At 47.7% G+C, this 27,142-nt stretch overlaps 1 protein-coding gene across 1 annotated transcript; it reads left to right on the forward strand.

Moving 5' to 3' along the window:
- Positions 1 to 779: 779 nt before the first annotated feature.
- LOC310773517 (SLIT and NTRK-like protein 3) lies at positions 780 to 27,142 on the forward strand (the record flags this gene model as incomplete). The annotated part of the gene is made up of 6 exons (XM_083633412.1): positions 780 to 1,020; positions 1,258 to 1,509; positions 1,789 to 1,904; positions 2,133 to 3,050; positions 4,158 to 4,377; positions 26,030 to 27,142. The coding sequence occupies exons 1-6, from the start codon at positions 805 to 807 to the stop codon at positions 27,140 to 27,142; spliced, it is 2,835 nt and encodes a 944-aa protein (XP_083489538.1). The 5' UTR covers positions 780 to 804.

The following is a 27,142-nucleotide window of genomic DNA, read 5'->3' on the forward strand; positions in this document are numbered from 1 at the left end:
ATAAAATGGAGCAGTTCATTAGACAGGGTGTTATGAATCTGATTTGCATTTAGCCATATTCATACATGCATACATTAAAACAACACATGCGTGACATCTCAGCTCCACTGAGCATTTGAGACTATATGAATATATTCATCACAAGCTTTTTCTCAACTTGTGCACGAAGCCACTCAAAAAATGACAACATGTGACTCACAGGTGAAATAGCCCGCGGTGTTTACCTTTGCTTTGCATGATCTATAACACACTTTTCAATTTGAATTCAATTATGATGTTGTTAGAGCAGAGATATTGTTCTCAGCCTTTACACCTTTGATTGTTTATCAATCTTTGTTTTCCGTTGTTCCAAAACTGTTGTTCGTGGGCTGAATACATCTTGCATATGTGTTCGCCATGGTTCTGCTCATAGAGCTGTGTCCGATGGCCTCCGGTCACATCGTTAATCCAATTTAATCTAATTCAGCCATGGCATTCCACTCTCTGTGTCATTTAACTTGCATTTTCTGTCCGCTTTAGTTAGTCTGTTTTTTGTTATTAACGATGTCTCCCTGCATGTTTCTGCTGCAAACCGTGTGTGTGTGTGTGTGTGTGTGTGTGTGTGTCTGTGTGTGCATGTGTGTGCGTGCGTGCGTGCATGCGTGCGTGCGTGTGCGCGCGTGTGTGTGTTGCGTGCGCGCGCGCGTGTGTGTGTTCATGCTTGTGATATGCATGTGTGTCTATGCGTGTGCTGTGCAGTGCGGTGAAGGCTGGATGCCGGGCTGCTGCCCCAGGCTGCTGAGCTGAGAGGGAGAAGCAGGAGGTATGCAGTGGGTCACTCTGGCGGTGGCCCTGGGGTGTGTGTGTCTCTCCCGGGCCTCGCACACCCCCACCCCCACCCCTACCTCCACACACACCCCTCTGGTGGACAACTCCGAGGAGGAAGTGGACGAGCCGTGCTTCGAGCCGTGCACGTGCGAGGTCAAAGAAGGCGTGCTGCACGTGCACTGCGATGGGCGCGGCTTCACGAATGTCAGCCAGGTACTGGATGTATCATCATCACTATTCATTATCCTGCCATGTATGCGGGGCCACACTGCACTTTGCTGCGCTGCATGTGCTATTTAAAACGTATAGGGTGCGGGTAATCTGTATCTCATTACCATACCATATCTCTAAGTCTAATATCCTGTGACTAATGTGGCTTATGGGTGTTTCTGAATATTATATTCATGTAATTAATAAGATAACCAATCAATCCACTAATTAATCATTCAGGTGTCACAGTCGTGGGTCCGCCCATTCAAACTCAACCTCCAGAGGAACTCTCTGAGGCGTCTCTATAGCAACGGATTTCAGCACCTTGGCAACGCAGTGGCGATAAACCTTGGCAACAATGCACTCCAGGACATCCGGGTGGGAGCGTTCCACGGGCTGGCCAAACTGAGACGTCTGTACCTCCACGAAAACAAGCTAGAGGTGTTCCGAAATGATACGTTCGCTGGCTTAGAGGCACTGGAATACCTCCAGGTAGGCTTGAAACAATAATCCATATTGGTTATCCATGATTGACGGGATTGTTGAGCATTTGTCAGATATTACTGCACATTGCTGTGACAGTAATGGTCAATAACCACCAGATGGCCTCAATGAATCTGCCTTATTGAGACCTGTGTGTTTTTAAAGAATTGTATTTATTTTTCAAAGAAATTAGTTGGCTACTGCATCATCATTCCTGCAATATACAATTTACATTCACATTGCAACAATTACACGTAGTTCACCATAGTTTCTGTTGCCTACCTGCAGGCGGACTACAACGTGATCAAGCGTATCGACAGCGGCGCTCTAAGGTTCCTCTACAAGCTCCGAGTTCTCATCCTCAACGACAACCTGATCCCCGTCTTGCCTGCTCATCTGTTCAGGTTCGAATCTGATTACTGCAAAGCTCTTGAATTGTGGAAGTTCTTCACCTGTAAAAAATAATAATGACACATGCAGTACAATGACTGGCCAGTCTGTTCTTTCCCTCTCAGGCTTTTCACACCAGAAAGGATGGCTTAATCATCAAATAACAGGACATTTCACAACAATGAAAAGTGCTTATTTGATCACATAGTCCTTTTATGTAACCAACTACCCCCCTCCTGCAGATCTGTGTCTCTGACTCACCTGGACCTGCGGGGAAACCGTCTAAAGAGCCTGGCGTATGCCGGGACCCTGGAGTATGTCGGTCGCTCCCTGATGGAGCTACAGCTGGAGGAAAATCCCTGGAACTGTGGCTGTGACGTGGTCCAGTTACAGCAGTGGCTGGGTCAGATCCCCTACACGGCTGTCGTAGGGGACGTCACCTGCGAGTACCCCTTTCACCTTCACGGCAAAGACCTGAGGGAAATCCCCCGCAAAGAGCTGTGTGCCGACCTCCCAGATAAAGAGTTACAGGGAGTTACTGGCCCAGCAGGTGGGTCACAGCCCCAGCATCTGCCCCCTAACCCTAAACTCAACCCGGGACGAGTCCGGCCAACTAAACCCTCTTCCATGGTCCACGGCTCCCGCCAGAACACACACCCCTCCTCCACGGGCTCCTCCTCCTCAGCAGAGCGTAAAGAGAGAGAGAGGCACCTAAGGCCCACCAAGAGGCCCCGACCCTCTAGAACGCCCCCCACACCACGCAGCCTGCTGCCCAATCAGAATCCCCCCGTGGCCGGCTACCAGACACGCCCACCCATCCCCATCATCTGCCCCCTGGGCTGCACCTGCAACCTGCACATCTCCGACCTGGGCCTGACCGTCAACTGCAAGGAGAGCGGCTTCTTCAACGTGTCCCAGCTCATGCCCCGGCCGCTCAACGGGCGCAAGCTGTACCTTAGCGGGAACCTAATCCAGAGGATCTACCGCTCCGACTTCTGGAACTTCTCCAGCCTTGACCTGCTTCACCTGGGGAACAACCGCATCTCCTACCTCCAGGAGGGGGCTTTCTCCAGCCTGGCAAGCCTGAGGAGCCTCTACTTGAATGGGAACAACCTGGAGAGGCTCAGCCCTGACATGTTCCTGGGGCTTCAGAACCTAAGGTAGGATTTATTCAGCACCCCGCTGGAATGTATTGCATTTTTGCAACATATTTTGGTTTTGTGTTTCAAGCACTTTGCTTTCAGTGCTCTTGAAATAAATCCATAACCTGAAGTCACCTCTCAGCTTAGAAATTTAGACATCTGTTTCATAAACATGTGCAAATTAATTTCACTGCAATAACAGCATAGCACAGAGCAGAACATTTAGATTATAATGATGCTAGATTTTGATTGAAATGAACGGTGCCCAATTCTGCCCATTCTTTTCCAGGAGTATCATTCGTTAGTCACGCTGCCTGATTGCATGTTTCAGTTGGGGTGTGAGTCTGGTATGAGTGACAACGTGAAAATGAATGCTTTTTATATTTGCATGCAGAGGTGTTGATAAGATGGTGAAATGTCTGGGAGATGCCAAGAATGTGCTGTTGCAAAGAGGTGATGCATGTATCATTGTCAGAGATTAGGCTTACCAAGATAATTCCTCTACAAATAATGTATGCTGCCTAACCATAGCAGATATCTGGTGTAAGTAATTGTATTGTTTCAACTGATATGGATTCAATGAATTAAATGCTGCAGTGTTTGATGAAGACCATATGTCAACTTTCATATGCGCTGTGCTCTGCAGTACAACAGAAATATTACAATATCTCCTGTTATACCTTTATATTCAGAACATAATTTAGCGCTCTGTTTTTGGTTCCAAAGTCTCTATATTTAATGAAATTGGTTCAGAAATTTGACAGGCCTATTAATCAAACTATTAATTGAACTATTAATCACCAATGAAGACAAAATGTCCCCTTGTGTTAACCTTCTGGTAGTCTTTGGTAGTGATACTAGAGCAGGTCAATGGTATATAAGTCATTTTCAACCAGTTTCATTACTGACTATAGGGGATACAAGTAAATGTTCAGTCAGTTGAGCTGCTCATTCGAATTGAACTGTCTTCAGGCACAGGAAAGACATGACTAAATACTGACATCCAGTGATATTCTCCCCTAATACAACCATGCCTCATTTACCCTCTCATTTCCATAGCCCTTCTTCACTGTCTATGCAAGTACTGTATACGCAGACACTAACACTGTCCTCTCCTCTCCTTAGGTACCTTTACTTTGAGTACAACGAGATCCGTGAGGTGGATCCCGGGACCTTTGACTCCATGCCGTCCCTCCAGCTGTTATTCCTCAACGCCAACCTGCTGCGGAGCCTCCCTCGGGGCGTGTTCTCTGGAGTTAATCTAGCGCGCCTCAATCTGCGAAACAACCACTTCCTCCAGCTACCTGTGGAAGGCGTGCTGGAGCACCTCACCGGACTGGTACAGGTTGGTGCACTATTAGAGTAGCGCGAATGCCGATTCTGATCTACTCACCTGTGCGCACAAGCATTTTGCACATGAAAATAGGGTAGATACCTGGCTAGTGGCTACCTTGAGCCTTTTAGCATGTTTGACTGAATTCATATGTGTTTTGAGTAGTGGCAATGCAGGACCCAAAAATGGAGGAGATTATTCAAATCGATTATTCCCATTGTATTACTACTGTAAACCAAAACATGCATAATTTTGTACGGTATTTCACGTAGCATGTCCTAACTTCTCCCCCTCATAAAGCCATGGCTGTTGTGTTATTTGCTCAAAGGCACAACAGGCAGAGACACAATAAGGAAGAATAACAATGAAATTATCAATTGCCTAGTCATATAAACAGCAGTGGAAAGTACTCAAGCACAAGTAGTCAAGTAGGATTTGTACTTTTTAAGTACTTTTTATAATGTTAAACTTTTACTCTTACTTGAGTAACTATAATCATAGATATTCTACTTGAGTACTTTTAAATGTACACTGAGTAAATGAGTACATTTAGATTTTTGTTTTGCACACGGCACTATGAAAACAGCACTGTCACTTCCGCATTTAGGGCAGTGGGCACCCAAACTGGTGGCTCGCGCTCAAGACTGGCCAATTGAATTAGACAGGTAGACAGTGAAATTGTAATGATCCCAATCGCCACATTAGTTCGGAAATCTCAGTTTAATTTGACAAAATGGATGTATCTGATTGTGATATTGCTGCTGCTAGCAGCTCTAGCTCGTCTGGCAAAGGAGAGAATCGCCAAACTGAGCATCCCTGTCTGCATCTGAATGAGCTGTTCAGTATGAAAGACAAGTCAGATGAAGACAGGTGCTGGATATGTAAAATGTATTAGGGTAAATCATTAAAATATTAAACATGAACGCAAACATACTTTTACTTGAGTGCTTTTAAATCGTCTACTTTTTTACTCTTACTTGAGTAATTTCCTGGACTAGTACTTTTACTTGTACTTGAGTTAATTTTCACTAAAGTAACAATACTTGTTGTACTTGAGTAGCATGTGTCAGTACTCTTTCCACCTCTGCATATAAAGTTATCACATGATTGATTAAATACAAAAAACTAACTGGAATCTCAGACCAAGCGGAGTCATGCCATACCTGCATCGACAAAACATATGGCAACTCCTCCTCCCCTGGGCTCCAGCTCAGCTCCTCCTCCCCTGGGCTCCGGCTCAGCCACAGTGGGGAAATCACAGGCTGCTCTCTCATCTGCGGTGACTGTTGTTTGGCGAGCGATGCTGCTGCGTGTGGGACTCTGGTTGCGCCTCAGGTATTCTAATTGGAAAATTGCGACTGACTTGATTTGCATAAGTGATCTTAATAAATCAGGAGCTAAACTGGAGAGAGCTGCGCCCATTACGTTTTTGCGTCGTAGTAATTGGCACACCTCTAAGTAAATACAGCCCTTAAACTGTTTAAATTCTTAAACTCACAGTTACTAGTACACCTTAGCTCGCACATTCTGGCCGTAGCCTTGCATTATGTGAATGGGTGCTGTACACAACAATGCACTGATAAGGAGTGAAGCAGAGGTTTTACATTTTTTCATCCTGCCTCCCCCCACTTCAGCAAGTTTAGTATACCATGCACTTCCTGCCTCCCTCCCACTTCAGCAAGTTTAGTATACCAGGCACTTCCTGCCTCCTCCCCCCACTTCAGCAAGTTTAGTATACCAGGCACTTCCTGCCTCCCTCCCACTTCAGCAAGTTTAGTATACCTGGCACTTCCTGTCCCCCCCCCCACTTCAGCAAGTTTAGTATACCAGGCACTTCCTGTCCCCCCCACTTCAGCAAGTTTAGTATACCAGGCACTTCCTGCCTCCTCCCCCCACTTCAGCAAGTTTAGTATACCATGCACTTCCTGCCTCCCTCCCACTTCAGCAAGTTTAGTATACCAGGCACTTCCTGCCTCCCTCCCACTTCAGCAAGTTTAGTATACCTGGCACTTCCTGCCTCCTCCCCCCCCCCACTTCAGCAAGTTTAGTATACCAGGCACTTCCTGCCTCCCTCCCACTTCAGCAAGTTTAGTATACCAGGCACTTCCTGCCTCCTCCCCCCACTTCAGCAAGTTTAGTATACCAGGCACTTCCTGCCTCCCTCCCACTTCAGCAAGTTTAGTATACCAGGCACTTCCTGCCTCCCTCCCACTTCAGCAAGTTTAGTATACCAGGCACTTCCTGCCTCCCTCCCACTTCAGCAAGTTTAGTATACCATGCACTTCCTGCCTCCCTCCCACTTCAGCAAGTTTAGTATACCTGGCACTTCCTGTCCCCCCCCCCCCCCACTTCAGCAAGTTTAGTATACCAGGCACTTCCTGTCCCCCCCCCCCACTTCAGCAAGTTTAGTATACCAGGCACTTCCTGCCTCCCTCCCACTTCAGCAAGTTTAGTATACCAGGCACTTCCTGCCTCCCTCCCACTTCAGCAAGTTTAGTATACCAGGCACTTCCTGCCTCCCCCCCCCACTTCAGCAAGTTTAGTATACCAGGCACTTCCTGCCTCCCTCCCACTTCAGCAAGTTTAGTATACCAGGCACTTCCTGCCTTCCCCCCCACTTCAGCAAGTTTAGTATACCAGGCACTTCCTGTCCCCCCCCCACTTCAGCAAGTTTAGTATACCAGGCACTTCCTGCGTCCCTCCCCCACTTCAGCAAGTTTAGTATACCAGGCACTTCCTGCCTCCCCCCCACTTCAGCAAGTTTAATATACCAGGCACTTCCTGTCCCCCCCCCCCACTTCAGCAAGTTTAGTATACCAGGCACTTCCTGCCCCCCCCCCCCACTTCAGCAAGTTTAGTATACCAGGCACTTCCTGCCTCCTCCCCCCACTTCAGCAAGTTTAGTATACCAGGCACTTCCTGTCCCCCCCCCCCCCACTTCAGCAAGTTTAGTATACCAGGCACTTCCTGCCTCCTCCCCCCACTTCAGCAAGTTTAGTATACCAGGCACTTCCTGCCTTCCCCCCCACTTCAGCAAGTTTAGTATACCAGGCACTTCCTGCCTCCTCCCCCCACTTCAGCAAGTTTAGTATACCATGCACTTCCTGTCCCCCCCCCCCCCCACTTCAGCAAGTTTAGTATACCAGGCACTTCCTGCCTCCTCCCCCCACTTCAGCAAGTTTAGTATACCAGGCACTTCCTGCCTTCCCCCCACTTCAGCAAGTTTAGTATACCAGGCACTTCCTGTCTCCCCCCCACTTCAGCAAGTTTAGTATACCATGCACTTCCTGTCCCCCCCCCCCCCACTTCAGCAAGTTTAGTATACCAGGCACTTCCTGCCTCCCCCCCACTTCAGCAAGTTTAGTATACCATGCACTTCCTGTCCCCCCCCCCCCCCCACTTCAGCAAGTTTAGTATACCAGGCACTTCCTGCCTCCCCCCCACTTCAGCAAGTTTAGTATACCAGGCACTTCCTGCCTCCCCCCCACTTCAGCAAGTTTAGTATACCAGGCACTTCCTGTCCCCCCCCCCACTTCAGCAAGTTTAGTATACCAGGCACTTCCTGTCCCCCCCCCCCCCACTTCAGCAAGTTTAGTATACCAGGCACTTCCTGCCTCCTCCCCCCACTTCAGCAAGTTTAGTATACCAGGCACTTCCTGTCCCCCCCCCTCACTTCAGCAAGTTTAGTATACCAGGCACTTCCTGCCTCCCCCCCACTTCAGCAAGTTTAGTATACCAGGCACTTCCTGCCTCCCCCCCACTTCAGCAAGTTTAGTATACCAGGCACTTCCTGCCTCCTCCCCCCACTTCAGCAAGTTTAGTATACCAGGCACTTCCTGCCTCCTCCCCCACTTCAGCAAGTTTAGTATACCAGGCACTTCCTGCCTTCCCCCCCACTTCAGCAAGTTTAGTATACCAGGCACTTCCTGCCTCCTCCCCCCACTTCAGCAAGTTTAGTATACCAGGCACTTCCTGCCTCCTCCCCCCACTTCAGCAAGTTTAGTATACCAGGCACTTCCTGTCCCCCCCCCCCACTTCAGCAAGTTTAGTATACCATGCACTTCCTGTCCCCCCCCACTTCAGCAAGTTTAGTATACCAGGCACTTCCTGCCTTCCCCCCCACTTCAGCAAGTTTAGTATACCAGGCACTTCCTGCCTCCTCCCCCCACTTCAGCAAGTTTAGTATACCAGGCACTTCCTGCCTCCTCCCCCCACTTCAGCAAGTTTAGTATACCAGGCACTTCCTGCCTCCTCCCCCCACTTCAGCAAGTTTAGTATACCAGGCACTTCCTGCCTCCTCCCCCCACTTCAGCAAGTTTAGTATACCAGGCACTTCCTGCCTCCTCCCCCCACTTCAGCAAGTTTAGTATACCAGGCACTTCCTGTCTCCTCCCCCCACTTCAGCAAGTTTAGTATACCAGGCACTTCCTGCCTCCTCCCCCCACTTCAGCAAGTTTAGTATACCAGGCACTTCCTGTCTCCTCCCCCCACTTCAGCAAGTTTAGTATACCAGGCACTTCCTGCCTCCTCCCCCCACTTCAGCAAGTTTAGTATACCAGGCACTTCCTGCCTCCTCCCCCCACTTCAGCAAGTTTAGTATACCATGCACTTCCTGCCTCCTCCCCACTTCAGCAAGTTTAGTATACCAGGCACTTCCTGCCTCCCTCCCACTTCAGCAAGTTTAGTATACCAGGCACTTCCTGCCTCCTCCCCACTTCAGCAAGTTTAGTATACCAGGCACTTCCTGCCTCCTCCCCCCACTTCAGCAAGTTTAGTATACCAGGCACTTCCTGCCTCCTCCCCCCACTTCAGCAAGTTTAGTATACCAGGCACTTCCTGTCCCCCCCCCCCCCATTTCAGCAAGTTTAGTATACCAGGCACTTCCTGCCTCCTCCCCCCACTTCAGCAAGTTTAGTATACCAGGCACTTCCTGCCTCCTCCCCCCACTTCAGCAAGTTTAGTATACCAGGCACTTCCTGTCCCCCCCCCCCCCCACTTCAGCAAGTTTAGTATACCAGGCACTTCCTGCCTTCCCTCCCACTTCAGCAAGTTTAGTATACCAGGCACTTCCTGCCTTCTCCCCCACTTCAGCAAGTTTAGTATACCAGGCACTTCCTGCCTCCCCCCCCACTTCAGCAAGTTTAGTATACCAGGCACTTCCTGCCTTCTCCCCCACTTCAGCAAGTTTAGTATACCAGGCACTTCCTGCCTCCTCCCCCCACTTCAGCAAGTTTAGTATACCAGGCACTTCCTGCTTCCTCCCCCCACTTCAGCAAGTTTAGTATACCAGGCACTTCCTGCTTCCTCCCCCCACTTCAGCAAGTTTAGTATACCAGGCACTTCCTGCCTCCTCCCCCCACTTCAGCAAGTTTAGTATACCAGGCACTTCCTGCCTCCTCCCCCCACTTCAGCAAGTTTAGTATACCAGGCACTTCCTGCCTCCTCCCCCCACTTCAGCAAGTTTAGTATACCAGGCACTTCCTGCCTCCCCCCCACTTCAGCAAGTTTAGTATACCAGGCACTTCCTGCCTCCCCCCCACTTCAGCAAGTTTAGTATACCAGGCACTTCCTGCCTCCTCCCCCCACTTCAGCAAGTTTAGTATACCATGCACTTCCTGCCTCCTCCCCACTTCAGCAAGTTTAGTATACCAGGCACTTCCTGCCTCCCTCCCACTTCAGCAAGTTTAGTATACCAGGCACTTCCTGCCTCCTCCCCACTTCAGCAAGTTTAGTATACCAGGCACTTCCTGCCTCCTCCCCCCACTTCAGCAAGTTTAGTATACCAGGCACTTCCTGCCTCCTCCCCCCACTTCAGCAAGTTTAGTATACCAGGCACTTCCTGTCCCCCCCCCCCCCACTTCAGCAAGTTTAGTATACCAGGCACTTCCTGCCTCCTCCCCCCACTTCAGCAAGTTTAGTATACCAGGCACTTCCTGCCTCCTCCCCCCACTTCAGCAAGTTTAGTATACCAGGCACTTCCTGTCCCCCCCCCCCACTTCAGCAAGTTTAGTATACCAGGCACTTCCTGCCTTCCCTCCCACTTCAGCAAGTTTAGTATACCAGGCACTTCCTGCCTTCTCCCCCACTTCAGCAAGTTTAGTATACCAGGCACTTCCTGCCTCCCCCCCCCACTTCAGCAAGTTTAGTATACCAGGCACTTCCTGCCTTCTCCCCCACTTCAGCAAGTTTAGTATACCAGGCACTTCCTGCCTCCTCCCCCCACTTCAGCAAGTTTAGTATACCAGGCACTTCCTGCTTCCTTCCCCCACTTCAGCAAGTTTAGTATACCAGGCACTTCCTGCTTCCTCCCCCCACTTCAGCAAGTTTAGTATACCAGGCACTTCCTGCCTCCTCCCCCCACTTCAGCAAGTTTAGTATACCAGGCACTTCCTGCCTCCTCCCCCCACTTCAGCAAGTTTAGTATACCAGGCACTTCCTGCCTCCTCCCCCCACTTCAGCAAATTTAGTATACCAGGCACTTCCTGCCTCCTCCCCCCACTTCAGCAAGTTTAGTATACCAGGCACTTCCTGCCTCCTCCCCCCACTTCAGCAAGTTTAGTATACCAGGCACTTCCTGCCTCCTCCCCCCACTTCAGCAAATTTAGTATACCAGGCACTTCCTGCCTCCTCCCCCCACTTCAGCAAGTTTAGTATACCAGGCACTTCCTGCCTCCTCCCCCCACTTCAGCAAGTTTAGTATACCAGGCACTTCCTGCCCCCCCCCCCCACTTCAGCAAGTTTAGTATACCAGGCACTTCCTGCCTTCCCCCCCACTTCAGCAAGTTTTGTATACCAGGCACTTCCTGTCCCCCCACTTCAGCAAGTTTAGTATACCAGGCACTTCCTGCCTCCTCCCCCCACTTCAGCAAGTTTAGTATACCAGGCACTTCCTGCCTCCTCCCCCCACTTCAGCAAGTTTAGTATACCAGGCACTTCCTGCCCCCCCCCCCCCCCACTTCAGCAAGTTTAGTATACCAGGCACTTCCTGCCTCCCCCCCCCACTTCAGCAAGTTTAGTATACCAGGCACTTCCTGCCCCCCCCCCCACTTCAGCAAGTTTAGTATACCAGGCACTTCCTGCCTCCCCCCCCCCCCACTTCAGCAAGTTTAGTATACCAGGCACTTCCTGTCCCCCCCCCCCCCACTTCAGCAAGTTTAGTATACCATGCACTTCCTGTCCCCCCCCACTTCAGCAAGTTTAGTATACCAGGCACTTCCTGCCTCCTCCCCACTTCAGCAAGTTTAGTATACCAGGCACTTCTTAGAGAGCTAGAGGGGAATGAGGTAAGGTGGGTGTGGATTAGCCTGAATGTCATCGTAAATTTACGTTTTACTTTGCTCTCTGAAAATTCCTAATCCTAGGTAGTGAGGGTCAGGCTAGCCGTTCAGAGGCTGTTCCTTTGTGGGGAAGTGGTTTATGAACCATGTAGAAATGCATTATGGTTGTTTGCTGTCATAGAAGCTGTGATGTCCAAGACAGACATGTTTGGACAGCATTTTGGCAGGCAAACAAAATGAAGGGCCGTAGCTAAAGCCAGAGTGGTTTTTCAACAGCAGGGAAGTGCCTTGCAAGCCTGGAAAACCATCCTGATCACGTGAATTCACATTCTGTTTCGTTGTGCAGATCAGACTGGCCTCCCACCCACCCCCAACGATTTCCAGAAATTATAAAGTCCACGGGCCAATCAGGGACCTGCCTTGTAGTTGACAATGTAACTGGCCAATCAGGGTTGCCGCTGGCAAAACAGTAATGGCGGCTCCCAAAGCAACAAGCTGTAACATTAATGTTAATAGAGTAAACACAGCCATAAGTGCAGTTATTGCAGAAATAATTCTCAATAACAACAATTAAACAAGAACAAGAGTCTGCACCAGCGGAGTTTCTTGGCAGAAAAGACGTCTTTGCCGTTCTTCCGCGTGGATTTGGATTGGATTTGGTGACACTGATTGGTTGAAAGAGTTGTCTCTCAAGGCAAGTACTCCCGCCCACTGATATAGCTGTGGACGGATTGGAGTCCTGGGGCTGGTTGCACCAACTGGTCTTAACTATGCCTGGTCGTAACTCCTACGTCGGTCTTAGTTAAGACCATGGACTTACGCCTGTTGCACCAACACGGCTTATGTCTGGTCTTAACTATGCTGGTCGTAGCAATGCGCGTCCATGTGAATTGCCAGGGAATGCACCCTGATTGGATGATGTTGCAAAAAATGTGCCTCGCGACCTGCTTGGAGCACCACTGTGCCACTACGCTCTCTCAGCCACTACTGTAAAACACCCTCCCTCCTCTCACCCTCCCTCGCTCCGGGGGAAAAATGGCGGCTATTGAGCAGACAGAGTCAGTCTGAATGAAATTGAAAGTAACGTTCCCAATTCTATGTATTAACTTCTAAAAAACTAACGGCAACATTTTGGAAGGCAGGTTAGGTTAACTAGTTAGTTATAATCTAACGTCGTGCTTTCAAAGACGGCGAACTGGCGGTGTTACGACGATGACGGTCAAAAAGGTCTCCGCGGAGATCTCTGTTACAGGCAGGCTCTACGCCTCCTCCTGACGAGGCGTAGGAGTTACGCCTGGTCTTAGTGAAAATAAGGCTTAAGTCGTCTTGGTGCAACCGGCGTAGCTGTTAGGTCGTAAAGTTACGACCAACTTAGCTTAAGACCAGTGTAAGACCAGTTGGTGCAACCGGCCCCAGACTGTTACGTAGAGTGAAACAGAATGTGAGGTCACATGCTCATGGATTCTGGATCACGTGATCAGAATGCTTTTATCCAGGCTAGCTCACTGCTCATGGATTATTTGCCGTGTTTTGGACCTGTGATGCTAACGCTGCCTACTGGGGCCAACAATGCAAAACGCAACAAAACGAATGTATGCTACTCGTGGTTCTGTGAGGTGCCGTGGATAAAAGCCTTCACCAAATGGGGTACACTATGAGCTGTATTCAGGAAACTCAGTGGCATCAGCATTGTGGTGTGTAAAATCTGCTGCTCAGTAATTGGAGCCAGGGTGAAGCCCCCAACTGCTGGAACAACCAGCCCATATTGCTAATCATAAAGCACGGCGATGTGCAGCCTGGAGCCGCTGTCATCGCCCAAAAACAGGATTATACAGACACGCACCGAAATGCACTGAACCAGCACTGAAATTCACTGAAATATCTTCCTAATGGCACACTTAGGAAGAAATTAGCTAATTAAAAATAGCTATTGGGACTATATATTTTTTGTAGAAACAAGTGAATTAATAACACAGACAAACTATGGTAATCTTCCCTCTGAAAACCAGTGAAAAACATGGACATAAAACCATCACTCTTGATACAAAAATTAAGATGAAGATAAGATAAGAAAGCATGTGCCTTCTGTAGTTGACATGTTCCTGCCTTAGCCTACAATTATAAAAAAAAAAAAAAAAACTCTCGTAACGGACAAGCCCGTCTTTTATTGTCACACGAACACCACAATACATGCATGCGGCCACAACACACTCATGCTGACGGTGGCCGGTGAAAAGTGTCCTCTGCATTTAACCCATCCAGGCATGTCCTTTCCTCCGGGGGCAGGCCAGGAGCAGTGGTCGCTTTCTCGTACAGCGCCCGGGGACCAACTTCGGATGTTGTCGTCACTGGTCGGATGACGATGACGATCTGATCTTCTGCATGTTTTTAGTGGGGGGGTTATATATGGAGGAACCCCCTGGGGGAACACGGGGAGAACATGCAAACTCCACACAGAGAGAAAGGCCTGAAAGTATGTTGGCAATTAAAACAATGATTTAGACACATTGTTGCCGACCCACTTGTCCACAGCTGAATCTCACCTTGGCTTTCCTTGACCTTGATTATCCACCTGTGTGAGCCGCATTAAGCCAGCTATAGGTAGATAGAACAGAAGTCTAATGATTGTGCCTGCAAAAAAAGGAGACATTTTGTCATCTATGGAAAAGCAGATTATTTTAGTAATAGGTTGTACAGAATAACCCCCCAAAAAAAACATTATAATGAGGGCAATCATTACAATATGTATGAAGTTCATATCCAGTAGTTACATACTGTAGATTTCTTCTTAAATTGCCTTTCTGTAGCCATTGGTAGGTGTGTGCCAGATACTATGTACAACACCTTGTTTACAACTTGGAAGGGTGTCTATCTACTATGCTAAGCCAGTCTATTCTAAAGGAAACATACTCCCATAACACTGTTAAACAACAGCTGTTGGCAATGGAACTTGCATTTCTGAGCCAGTTTTGCTGTTTGGTGCTGGTGTTTTTCTAGCCTGGTATTCAGCCCCTGTGAATCGCACTTTTCAGCACTCTTTGAATTTGCATGGCGATTCATGAGATCATTTGAATCACTATGCAAATTCAAAGAGTGCTGAAAACTGTGCTTCATAAGGGCTGGATATGAGGCTAGCGTTTTTCTTATTCCCGTGGATAACTGGCAACAGACAGCGTGACGTGAAAATTCAGTGATCTGAAACATCAGCGGTAAACATCAGGTTTTGGTGTCAGACCCTCAGAATAAAAAATCAAGGGCTTCTGTCTACACTTACCATGTTGTATCATGTTCGACAAACATACAGGGACAAATCCATCGCAGAGATATGAAGTTCTCCACTGACAGTAGCCTCAGTAGACCGCAAACTCTTACGCTCCTGCTCAGTACTATCGGTATCTCTCTCTCTCCTCCTACACATAAAACTAACAGCTGCATGCAACACGTTGAGGCTCTCTTCTCTAGGGGTTGTTGAAAGTCGTTCTGTGAAATGCAGGAAATCGACGAGGCAGGTTGAGGGAAATAGGGAACACCAAAAAAGTAAATTACAACACTAAATCACAAAGTACCTCCCGGAATGCAGTGAACATCACCGGCTGATGATAAAACATGGTAACCGTATCCGGGAGTGGATTTATTTTTCCTTCAACCCATTTCAGTTGCCCAGTTATGTATACAGTATATGGCATCATGCATAGGCCGTTATGGCTATTAATACATGCTGTGAAAAGGACATGATGCCAAAAATAACAATTGTATTGTCATATACTGCAGATTTGTCCTCAAATGCCATTCTTTTCACATTTGTTCTTTGTATTACTCCAAGAACATGGACATAACTACATATTACATATTCATATCAATAAGGAAGGAAGGATAGGTTTGCCAGACTTAAACCCAGGGGTGTCATTTCACTAAAGACTATATAGCGAAGTCCCTGCACAATTTGCCACCAAAACTTCCGAGCCTGCTTATATTGACAATATTTATGGGGACTAAGTGGAACAATTTTGTTGACAGACAATATACTGCTGTTTGGTCAGCGTGAGCAATTATCAGACAAACGGCTTAGTTGGAACATCCTGAATGCTTCCCTGATGTGATTCTTTTACGGCTCCCGAATAAATTTCGGGCAGTTATTGCCTGATCTTTGCTCTCCATTATAATGATAAAAACCACAAGATCAAATACTCCCTCAGGATAAACTCTGGCAATTGCCACCCAGAATTGATGCTGTGAAAGTAGTGTTTTTCTTATTCAACAACCTGAATTATGACTCGATCAGTCTACTGTCTGACTAGACAATTGTTTTTTCCCATGTGGCTTTTCTGAATTTCTGAACGTGCAGATGTCCAAAAGGGAGGGGTGATGCTGGAAAACACAAGCTGTAAAACTGACCCAATAATTCATATCTATAACTATAACTCAGTGACACAATAATTCATATTCATAAGTATAACTCAATAACTCAATGACACACAGGTGATAGGAGGTGCCCACTTGATTACCCCACTGACATACCCCCAGCCACACGCTACCCTGTGACATTTAGATTAGGTAGCTCGTGAATGATGCTGCCTCTCTGATAGTCCTGTAGATTTATGACAGTTTAGCTTTTTTGTTGCTAAGCATTCTCTGAACATCCGAATTCTATATAAGGTGGGTGCTACACATTGGTGATGGATGAGTTGAATTCCCCCACCCCCCATATGTCAAGTGCTTTTAGTACTGAGAAAAGCACTATATATATGCAAGTGTTGTTATTATTATTATTATTATTATTATTAATAATAATAATAATCCTCACCATGGAAATTATATGTTTGCAGGATTTCAACAATTTCTAAAACATTGGGGGATAGGTCGGTGACAAATCACCAAAAAAGTGCAGGTAAATTCACTAAAAACACATTGGTCTTCATTTTCATGAACAAAATACTGGTTTCATGCACCCACATTTTAACTGCATCTAGTACCTGTCTTGATAACTGAGGGTGTATCACTCCTGTTCACAACAAAGCTTTGATTGACAAGTTGACAGCCAATCACACACTAGGTAGCCATGCATGTAAATTCCAAACAATGTTGATATGTTGCACAGATGCACATGAGAGGAGGGGATACAGCCCATAGTATGATAGTATGATTAAGCAATATGACATGAGCGGGAGGGCAGTTGTACTGTATATCGGCAGGGCTGTGATTCGGTCGTAGGCACGAGACTGCAGGCCAACTCGGCAGAGTGCCGAAGATGACAGTTAAAAGTAAAAGCTATTCATCAAGTAATAGTATTTTTTGTTTTTGTTTGAGACAACAGATGATATTTTTTCCCACCAACATAAAAGTTCCCCAAGGAGTCGACTACCAAGTGTTGCAAAGCAACAGGTATTTTTGTTGCCTGAAGTTTCCCAACTGCAAGCTGCAGGATAACATTAGCTACTTTGAGGAGAACAGATGATTTCAACTTACCGTTCTTAATTAAAGTTGAGCTGAACCCAAGAATGACTTTTCTTTTCTTTTAGTTCAAATACCTGGGTATGCAGTGCACCTATTTAATAATGTATGCAAAGCAAATCACAACAATCTAATTTCTTTAGTTTTTCACACTTTTTCACATCAAAAGTTCGTTTTTCAAGATTTCATTGATAACAGTAATTTACAGTTTGCTGACGTCACCCAGTACTATCAAATTTCTACCCCATTTCAACCAATCATATCACGACATGCAGCTGTCAATCAAATCTTCATTTCTGGATAATTTTCTCTTCCAAATGAAGTCGAAAATGGCGCCTAGTGCCTGTCATCTGGCAGAATTCCTATCCCATAAACTAACTACTAACTTGGCCAATTGTTAGAAACATTAACAAATAACAAAAACAATAATCTCTAAGAATGCAAAGAAATGTAACTGGCTCGTTAAAACGCGCATTCCAGGGATATCGTATCGTTACAGCAGCGATAATGGCGCACATCCGAGAGCTTGGTTGTCAGGGGTCGCACTTCGGAGATTCCAGGCCGACGTCGCTGACATCCACTCCTCCCGTCAAAAGGCTCTTCCTGAGGGGAGCGCCACAACACACTGAATCCCACTCGATTTGGAGGCGGAACACGCCAGGATTGGCCAAAGCCCAATCCAGTCCCCAGAATTGTCAAATAAAATCATCGACATGATACTATGACCCGCCTCTCAACCTGTCATCTTAGACAAACTATATTTTCAGTCTGAAACGGACTCATTATGCACGTGACGAACAGGTTCAGTTCGACTTTAAGGTCAAATGTATCTGTTATGTTCAATAAACTGCGGACCACAATGTAACTGTTCATGTTTTAACACGCTGTCACAAGCTCTATCTATCAACACCACACTACGACACTTTCCGGCAGCTGTCGTAAAGCTGCCCGGCTGTCTTAAAGGCACAGCTACAACTGCTGTAACACATACACAACAGTATCCATATCGCTGTCCCTACTATGTGTGAATGCAGCCTAATCAGGTTTGAAGCAGAGTGATACACAGTGAAGCGTCTCATGCTGTTATACTGAATACCAGCACTCATGGAATGCCTCTTGTCCAATCAAATTGTTCGACTGGAACTAACTGTTGTATAAAAGCAAACATTACCTGTGAATAAAAAGAGGTGGCTACTTGCAGGTAGTTGATGAAGGAATAAAATCAGGCAAACCCACAGTGTTGGCTATGTCAATGTGCAGGTTGATGCCCTGGTATTATACAGTGATGTACAAAACTAATAATAATTAGTGTCTAATAATATCAGACCAGTTACACTTGGTGGTGCATTTCCCAGGATAGTTAGGACAAAAAAATGCAACCAGTGATATTTAGTGTAATTCCTAACGTAACAACAATGCTAAGAAGGTTTTGGTCATACGTTTACTGAAAATTTCACAAACCCCCATTTTCAATATTAATTCACACCAATTTAGTCCAAATACCTACCATGCAGAAAGCTGGAAAATTCCATACATTTTTAATGGAATGAACCTTTAATAGAGTAGAACTACAGTATGTAGTGCTCAAAGTGAATAAAAGCTATCGCCGAGGACCAGCCACTACTGGGCTTTTGGTTTAATTTAAAATAAAACTCGCTCTCTGGCATTGTTTGTACTCATCCTCCAGTAGGAATCGTATCATTATCAACACATGAAAAAACTTCAGAAGGTAAAGGTTGTTGTACCATGGCTCTGCATGCTGAATCATCTCAAAAAGTATCCAGCTATTTCTGCAACCAAAAAAGATGTATGAGGTAGCCAAATTAGCATGACAACATTTGTGAAAGCTCCTTGGAAGCGTGACAGAAACTGAACTGAGAGAAGCTCTGTCTTCATTGCCAATATCATTGCTAAAGATATGCAGGATCAGTACTATTGAGAGCAGCAAGAGATGTGAGTGATTCTTTCTGTTCAAAATCTGCTTTAGCCATTATAAAGCGTGGCACCCTCAATACAATAAACAAATATTGTTTAGACCACGCACCGAATAATCAGCAATGAGAAAATGGACTTATGTACATCCCTGCTGGATTATTGCACAAGGGATTGTTCCGTCACATCCTTTCTATTGATAAAAAGAAAACACTAGCGTTCTCAGCCCATAACATCACACTAACCTTGCTGGTGCGTTTTATGAATAACCACCTATGTAAACGAAATGTTATTTTGAACTGAAATCTCCATATAAAACCTAGAGTGTGCAAGCATGTTCAAGGAGGGCACAGAGTGTGAGTGGGCAGGACAGGCAGCAGGACAGGCTCTTGACCTCCTCTATGATATCAATACCTCACTCTACTGTTATAACATCTCTTTGCACAGCCACTCAGCAAATGCATAACTAATGCATTCTCTCACCTCTGCTGTACTCAATATATACCAATGACTATGCATCCCATTCTGAATCTGTGCAGATTTCTACCTCCACTAAGAAGGTTATGTCTGTTTGTCTGTCTGTTAGCAGCATTATGGAAAAAACTACTGGGCTGATTTTCATGAAACTTGGTGGAAGGGTGTAGCATGGGCCGAAGAAGAACCCATTACATTTTGGCGCGGATCCGATCTGATTCGGGTCAAGGAAGGGGGCGGGGCTAGGGAAAGGGGGCCGTAGCAAGGGATAAGAAGGTCGTAGAGAGTCGGGATTCGAGGGGTGGCTAGGGGGAGTGGTTAGGGAGATGTGGGTGGTGGGAGGAGGCGTGGTCAGGAAGGGGGCGAGGCTAGGGAATACGGGCCGTGGCTAGGGATAGGAAGGTCCTAGAGAGTCGCAATTCCAGGGGTGGTTAGGGAGATGTGGGTGGTGGGAGGAGGCGTGGTCAGGAAGGGGGCGAGGCTAGGGAATACAGACCATGGCTAGGGATAGGAAGGTCGTAGTAGAGAGTCGGTATTCCAGGGGGAGTGGCTAGAGTGATGTGGATGGTGGGAGGGGCCATGGTGAGGGAAAGGGGGCTAAGGATTAGGGGCCATAGCTGGCGATTCAAGATTCAAGATTTTTATTGTCACTCCGTAGTACAAGTATCACGTGTGAAATTCTTGTGCTGTGAACTCCGTTTACAACATAGTACAAATATAACAGGGCATATGAGTGCAAAAACAACAAGAGACACAACAAGCAATAAGGCAGTAGAGTGATAAGACAAGTCAGAGACAGTGGCATATTCACTGCACATAGGTGCACATGTCATGTGCATACTTTGGATGTACTTAAACATTTTAAATTCGACGTATTTGACGTACAGGTGCAAATAGCATATACCTAATTAAACATACAATTAAACATTAGACATACATAATGGTAGCATCTACAGTGCGGTACAGTACAGCTACTACACTATTTGTGTATGTTAAGGAGTCTCGTGGCCTGCGGGAAGAAACTGTCCCTCAAGCGATTTGTGCGTGCTTTTGGGACCCTGTATCTTCTCCCTGAGGGTAACAGGGAGAACAGGCTGTTGTGGGGATGGTTTGTGTCTTTGATGATCTTCAGGGACCTCCTGAGGCACCGCTGGTTATATAGTTCGTGCAGTTCTGGCAGCTCACATCCTGTTACGTGCTGGGCCGCGCGTCTCACTCTTCGTAGCGCCCTGCGGTCCATGGTGGTACAGTTCCCATACCAGGTGGTGAAGCAGCCAGTCAGCAGGCTTTCAATGGTGTCTCTGTAGAAGTCCCTAAGGATTTCTGGCCTTAGCCCAAATTTCTTTAGGCGCCTGAGTCCGTGTAGTCGCTGTTGGGCCTTTTTGACAACAGTGGCGGTGTGACCGGCCCATGTCAGGTCCTGGTGGATGTTGACTCCCAGGTACTTGAAGCTGTCCACCCTTTCCACCACTGTGCCGTTGATGGTGATTGGGGGGTGTGCGCCCCCCCCCTCCTGTAGTCTTCAATGATCTCCTTGGTCTTGGAGACGTTCAGAGAGAGGTGGTTGTCCTGGCACCACTGTTCTAGGGCCTTCACCTCCTCTCTGTAGGCCGTCTCATCGCCCCTGGAGATCAGCCCCACGACTGCTGTGTCGTCTGCAAACTTCACGATGGTGTTAGAGATTTGAGTCGCCACGCAGTCGTGGGTGTAGAGGTCGTACCAGAAGGGGCTGGAGACGCATCCCTGGGGTGCTCCTATGCTGATGGTCAGTGGGGAGGAGGTGAGGTTGCCCACTCTCACCACCTGGCGGCGGTCTGTCAGAAAGTCCAGGATCCAGTCACACATTGCTGTGTTTAGTCCCAGGACCTTGAGCTTGCTTACCAGCCTGGAGGGTACTATGGTGTTGAATGCTGAGCTGTAGTCCATGAACAGCATTCTCACATAGGTGTCCTTCCCCTCCAGGTGTGAGAGGGCAGTGTGGAGTACGTGTGCTATTGGCTATGTGGCGGAGAGGGGGAGGTGGGGAGGGGAGGAGAGGGGGGGGCGAGGTGGGTGGGAGATGTGGTGGGTTGGGGGGTGGACGCTCTGGCGGAGGGGTCAAACCTGGCGTAGAACGCGTTGAGTTCGTCCGGCAGGGTGGGTGACGCGTTGGGGTTTTGCTGTTGTCTTTCCCATTTGAAGTCTGTGGCAGCGTGGAGTCCTCTCCACAGGTGTCTGGGGTTGTTGGAGTCCAGTTTCGCCTCCAGCTGCCTGCCGTATTCTCTCCGCGTTTTTTTGATTGTGGCTCGGAGATGAAGGTCATAGAGAGTCGGGGTTTGAGGAATGGGTAGGGGGAGTGGCTAGGGGCATGTGGGTGCCAGAGCCGTGTAAGAAGAGTTGCGACATCTCCATTCACTCCAATGGACCAGTTTTTTACTCTCAAGAGTTCCAGGAAGTAAGGTCCTGGATTAAGCAGCACTGTCAAGTTGCAGCAAAATGGACAGTTTGTGTTGTACTTTGAAAGTTTTTTTTTCTTGAATCAAATTATACATTATCAGCTTTATTTTAGCATGCAAACGTAGCGGGAGAGCCATTCCTGGCTGTTCATTGGCTAATGAGTCTCGCATTTTGGTCCTCCGCTGACGCCACTCTCTCTCTAGAGGACACTAGTGGGTGCTAGTGGGGGGAAAACGGGCAGGGTTAGTCAGTGTTAGGGCTAATGTACACCGCCTCCGGGAACAGATGCGGTACAGCTCCGGTATGGCTGCGAACAGACCCACACTCATGTAATCTGTCAGACGTATGCGGGATCTGACAAAAATAGAACAGTTGTGTAATTTTTCCGTACCGCATGTATCGCCCATCAATTAACATGGGCGAGAGTCGATCCAGCAGTTTTGCCTGATCCGCAACGCAGCCGTAACGTATCTGGTGTACATTGACTGTTAGGGTTCCAATCTGACACAAAATTTGCATATCATAGCAGACTGGAAATTGGACTTGGCGGAGGTCTACCCTCTTGGAGTGCACTGCTAGTTAAATATGCAGATGACACAACAGTGGCAGGCAGAAGGAAGGGTGATGAATCAGCCTACAGGGCTGAGGTGCGGGCCCTAGTGGACTGGTGTAGGGCAAACAACCTGGTTTTAAACATTGCTAACACTAACAAAATGACAATTTACTTCCAGAGGTGTGAGGTCATCCGACTCATCATAATGATGACTCATCAATGACCAGATAGTGGAAAGGCTTGACATTTTTAAATTCCTTGGCACCACCATATGTCACACTCTGAAGTGGGGAGCCAACACCAGCCACATAATTAGCAAGGCCCACCAGAGGCTTCACTTTCTGCATCAGCTCAAAAAGGTTGGCGTGACTGGGAACTACTGTGGAGAGTGTCCTCATCGTCTCAGTCACAGTGTGGTACTGTGGAGAGTGTCCTCATCTTCTCAGTCACAGTGTGGTACTGTGGAGAGTGTCCTCATCTTCTCAGTCACAGTGTGGTACTGTGGAGAGTGTCCTCATCTTCTCAGTCACAGTGTGGTACTGTGGAGAGTGTCCTCATCTTCTCAGTCACAGTGTGGGACTGTGGAGAGTGTCCTCATCGTCTCAGTCACAGTGTGGTACTGTGGAGAGTGTCCTCATCTTCTCAGTCACAGTGTGGTATTGTGGAGAGTGTCCTCATCTTCTCAGTCACAGTGTGGTACTGTGGAGAGTGTCCTCGTCTTCTCAGTCACAGTGTGGTACTGTGGAGAGTGTCCTCGTCTTCTCAGTCACAGTGTGGTACTGTGGAGAGTGTCCTCATCTTCTCAGTCACAGTGTGGTACTGTAGAGAGTGTCCTCATCTTCTCAGTCACAGTGTGGAGAGTGTCCTCGTCTTCTCAGTCACAGTGTGGTACTGTGGAGAGTGTCCTCATCTCAGTCACAGTGTGGTACTGTGGAGAGTGTCCTCATCTTCTCAGTCACAGTGTGGTACTGTGGAGAGTGTCCTCATCTTCTCAGTCACAGTGTGGAGAGTGTCCTCATCTTCTCAGTCACAGTGTGGTACTGTGGAGAGTGTCCTCATCTTCTCAGTCACAGTGTGGTACTGTGGAGAGTGTCCTCGTCTTCTCAGTCACAGTGTGGTACTGTGGAGAGTGTCCTCATCTTCTCAGTCACAGTGTGGTACTGTGGAGAGTGTCCTCGTCTTCTCAGTCACAGTGTGGAGAGTGTCCTCATCTTCTCAGTCACAGTGTGGTACTGTGGAGAGTGTCCTCATCTTCTCAGTCACAGTGTGGTACTGTGGAGAGTGTCCTCGTCTTCTCAGTCACAGTGTGGTACTGTGGAGAGTGTCCTCATCTTCTCAGTCACAGTGTGATACTGTGGAGAGTGTCCTCATCTTCTCAGTCACAGTGTGGTACTGTGGAGAGTGTCCTCATCTTCTCAGTCACAGTGTGGTACTGTGGAGAGTGTCCTCGTCTTCTCAGTCACAGTGTGGTACTGTGGAGAGTGTCCTCATCTTCTCAGTCACAGTGTGGTACTGTGGAGAGTGTCCTCGTCTTCTCAGTCACAGTGTGGTACTGTAGAGAGTTTCCTCGTCTTCTCAGTCACAGTGTGGAGAGTGTCCTCATCATCTCAGTCACAGTGTGGAGAGTGTCCTCGTCTTCTCAGTCACAGTGTGGAGAGTGTCCTCGTCATCTCAGTCACAGTGTGGAGAGTGTCCTCGTCTTCTCAGTCACAGTGTGGAGAGTGTCCTCGTCATCTCAGTCACAGTGTGGAGAGTGTCCTCGTCTTCTCAGTCACAGTGTGGAGAGTGTCCTCGTCTTCTCAGTCACAGTGTGGAGAGTGTCCTCGTCTTCTCAGTCACAGTGCGTCTTCTCAGTCACAGTGTGGTACTGTGGAGAGTGTCCTCGTCTTCTCACCACCCTTGAGAGGAGACAGAAAGAGTTGTTTGCACAGCGTCTAAAATCATTGGCTGTGACCTTCCTTCTGTGTCCTCCATATATGCCACACGTATCAAACGTTAAGACGCAGAAGGTGATCGGCGACCCCTCTCACCCTGCTGAGCGCCCTCTTTACACCCCTCCCCTCTGGTAGGAGATGACAGAGTTTTAAGGGTAGGACATCTCGCCTCAGGAACAGCACATATCCTGAGGCTGTTTGATACTTGAACTCTGACGCACAGCACATTAACATGCACTTCCAAAGTAGGAGGTGGGTAGCAGCATAAAGCCACAAGCACTTTCAAACGAATGTAGCAGCACAAAGCACTTTAGGACTTTATCATACAGTATTTTGTATGTTTGAATGTATAAATGGAATAACGGTTTTTGCTGTTCCTATTTTAGATATTTTCTTTATTTACTTGTGTGTGTTTTCTGTCTGCTTTTAAGAGCTGCACTGAGGCAAATTCCTATCAACTGTGTTGACATGGCAATAAAGTATATCTCGAATATGTTTTCATGACATTGATTTTAACTGGATAGTATTTCATTACTGCATTATTATGCAACTTTAGTCAATACTGTACATCATCTGCATATTTCAAAACACATTTTAGAGACATTTGTCATCATGGAGGCTACAGCATTCTACTATGCTAATCCTCAAAATCCTGTTTGTGAAAGGCAAAGGCAAGAGAGAAAACATGATTTCTTTTGTTGCCATCTCATTAGAGTGCAAGCTATTGGTTTATTCTTCAACAAAAGTGACAGTCTCCAACCCACTGAGCAATTTCACATTGAAAAGCCATTTAATAGACATATTCAATGTCTATTTGTCTGTAGATGTCTAGTCTAGATGAAAGGAGAATTACGTTTTTTTACGAACTGGACCTTATTTCCCGTTTTAAATATGATTTTAAGTCGTAGCGTTATGGCATAAACTTGTTTTTATATTTAAAAAGTGGGCGTCAAGTAAAGTCTTTCCGCAGCGGACATCACCGTGTGACCGTCGATCAATTTCACAACCAAATAAAGTGTCGATCAAATATTCAACAACAACAAAACAAAGACACATACATGCATATGCTGTTAAGTGTTGGTCAGTTTGGATAAAAATGGACAAATAATAATATAAGAATGGATTTATTTATTTTTAGCTCGATTACAACCATTTAGTTATCCTTGTGGAGATTTCAGTGGCAAAGTATTTTTCTCTGTGATAGGGTGATATTCTGGGCCAGACTTGATCTGGACCCTCCCTCGATTGGTCCCGGTCCGTCCGTGCTTGCTGGGCACAATGTTGCATAGTGACAGAGTGTATATGAGAAAAAATAAAGAGTTATACTGTAAACATAGAGGTGTATGTTAAACATTCACAGGTTCTATGCATTTTTAACTACGGTATATGTATCTATTGAAGTCTTTAAAACATTGTCTAAAACCCGGCTAAAAGTAGACCCAAAATCCTCGTCTAACCATGGTCTATATCAGAGCTAAAGCTTAGAGGCATGATGTCTCCAGCAGTATCTATTTTTTGTTAACATTTGACAAAGTGATTCATGAACTTTCATCGCATAGCAGGGCAGTAATTAGTTTCACACACTGTGGTGTTCTCTGTCTCCCCAGGTGGACCTGCAGCAAAACCCCTGGGAGTGTAACTGTGAAGCGGCTCCTCTGAAGCGTTGGCTGGAGGGGCTGAGTGCTGTGGTGGTGGTGGGAGAGGTGGTCTGCCATTCCCCTGAGAAGACCAAAGGCATCGACTTCCGCGCTCTCTCCATGGAGCTGCTCTGCCCAGAGCTGGAGCCCCAGGAGGACCAAGAGCAGGAGGGGCAGACAGCCACCGCCACAGCCCCAGACAGAGGTGTCTCGGTCAGCTATCCCGACTCAGGCCCGGGCCCCCTGATTCCTCCGGGGAAAGACTCCATCCCTCTGTCGGTGTTAGTGCTGAGCTTGCTGGTGTTGTTCGTCTCTGCGTTCTTCGCAGCGGCGGCGCTGATCGCCTACGCTCTGCGGAGGAGGGACAAGCTGCCGTTCCGTCGGCAGGGGGAGGTGGACCTGGCCGGCATCCAGATGGAGTGTGGGATCTTCACGGAGCAGACGCACCACCACCACCATCACCACCACGGCCTCCCAGAGACACCCCCTCTCCCCCCGCCCGAGCACAACCACGTCTACGACACCATCCTGCCCCCGGAGCCGGCCCCCAAAGGCCCTGACATGTGCAGCAGCTCTGCCTACAAAGAAGAGCAGGGCGCCGTGGTGAAACAACGACAGCAGCCGCAGCAGTTTGCCAGCGCTCAAGAGAGCCAGGGAGGTTATTGCTCCGCGGCGGAGAAGGAGAGGGAGTGGACTCTGGAGGTGACATCATCGCCCATCAGCACGGTGGCCGGGGCAATGGGACCCCTCGCCAGCCTCCACGGGAACGGGATCCTATGCCCCACGGTCATCGACAGCCAAGGCCCCACCCCCAAGGTGGAGCTGGTGGACTGCCTGTTCAGAATCCCTGCCCCCGAGTTCAGAGAGCTGCCGGACAGGTACACACGGCCCCCGCCACGCTACCCCCACCCCCCGGACCCCAAGCAGGACGCCAGGCCGGACCACCAAACACTGGTGGTCACCACGGCCAGCTCCGCAACAGGCGGTGGTAATAGAAGCCAGAGTGAGCAGGCAGCAGGGGAGCAGAGACTGAGGACCACACCGGACTACATGGAGGTACTGGACCGCTCTTACCAGTTTTAA

The sequence above is a fragment of the Poromitra crassiceps genome (assembly GCF_964638095.1).
Source record: "Poromitra crassiceps genome assembly, chromosome: 3".
Classification (NCBI taxonomy): Eukaryota; Metazoa; Chordata; class Actinopteri; order Beryciformes; family Melamphaidae; genus Poromitra; species Poromitra crassiceps.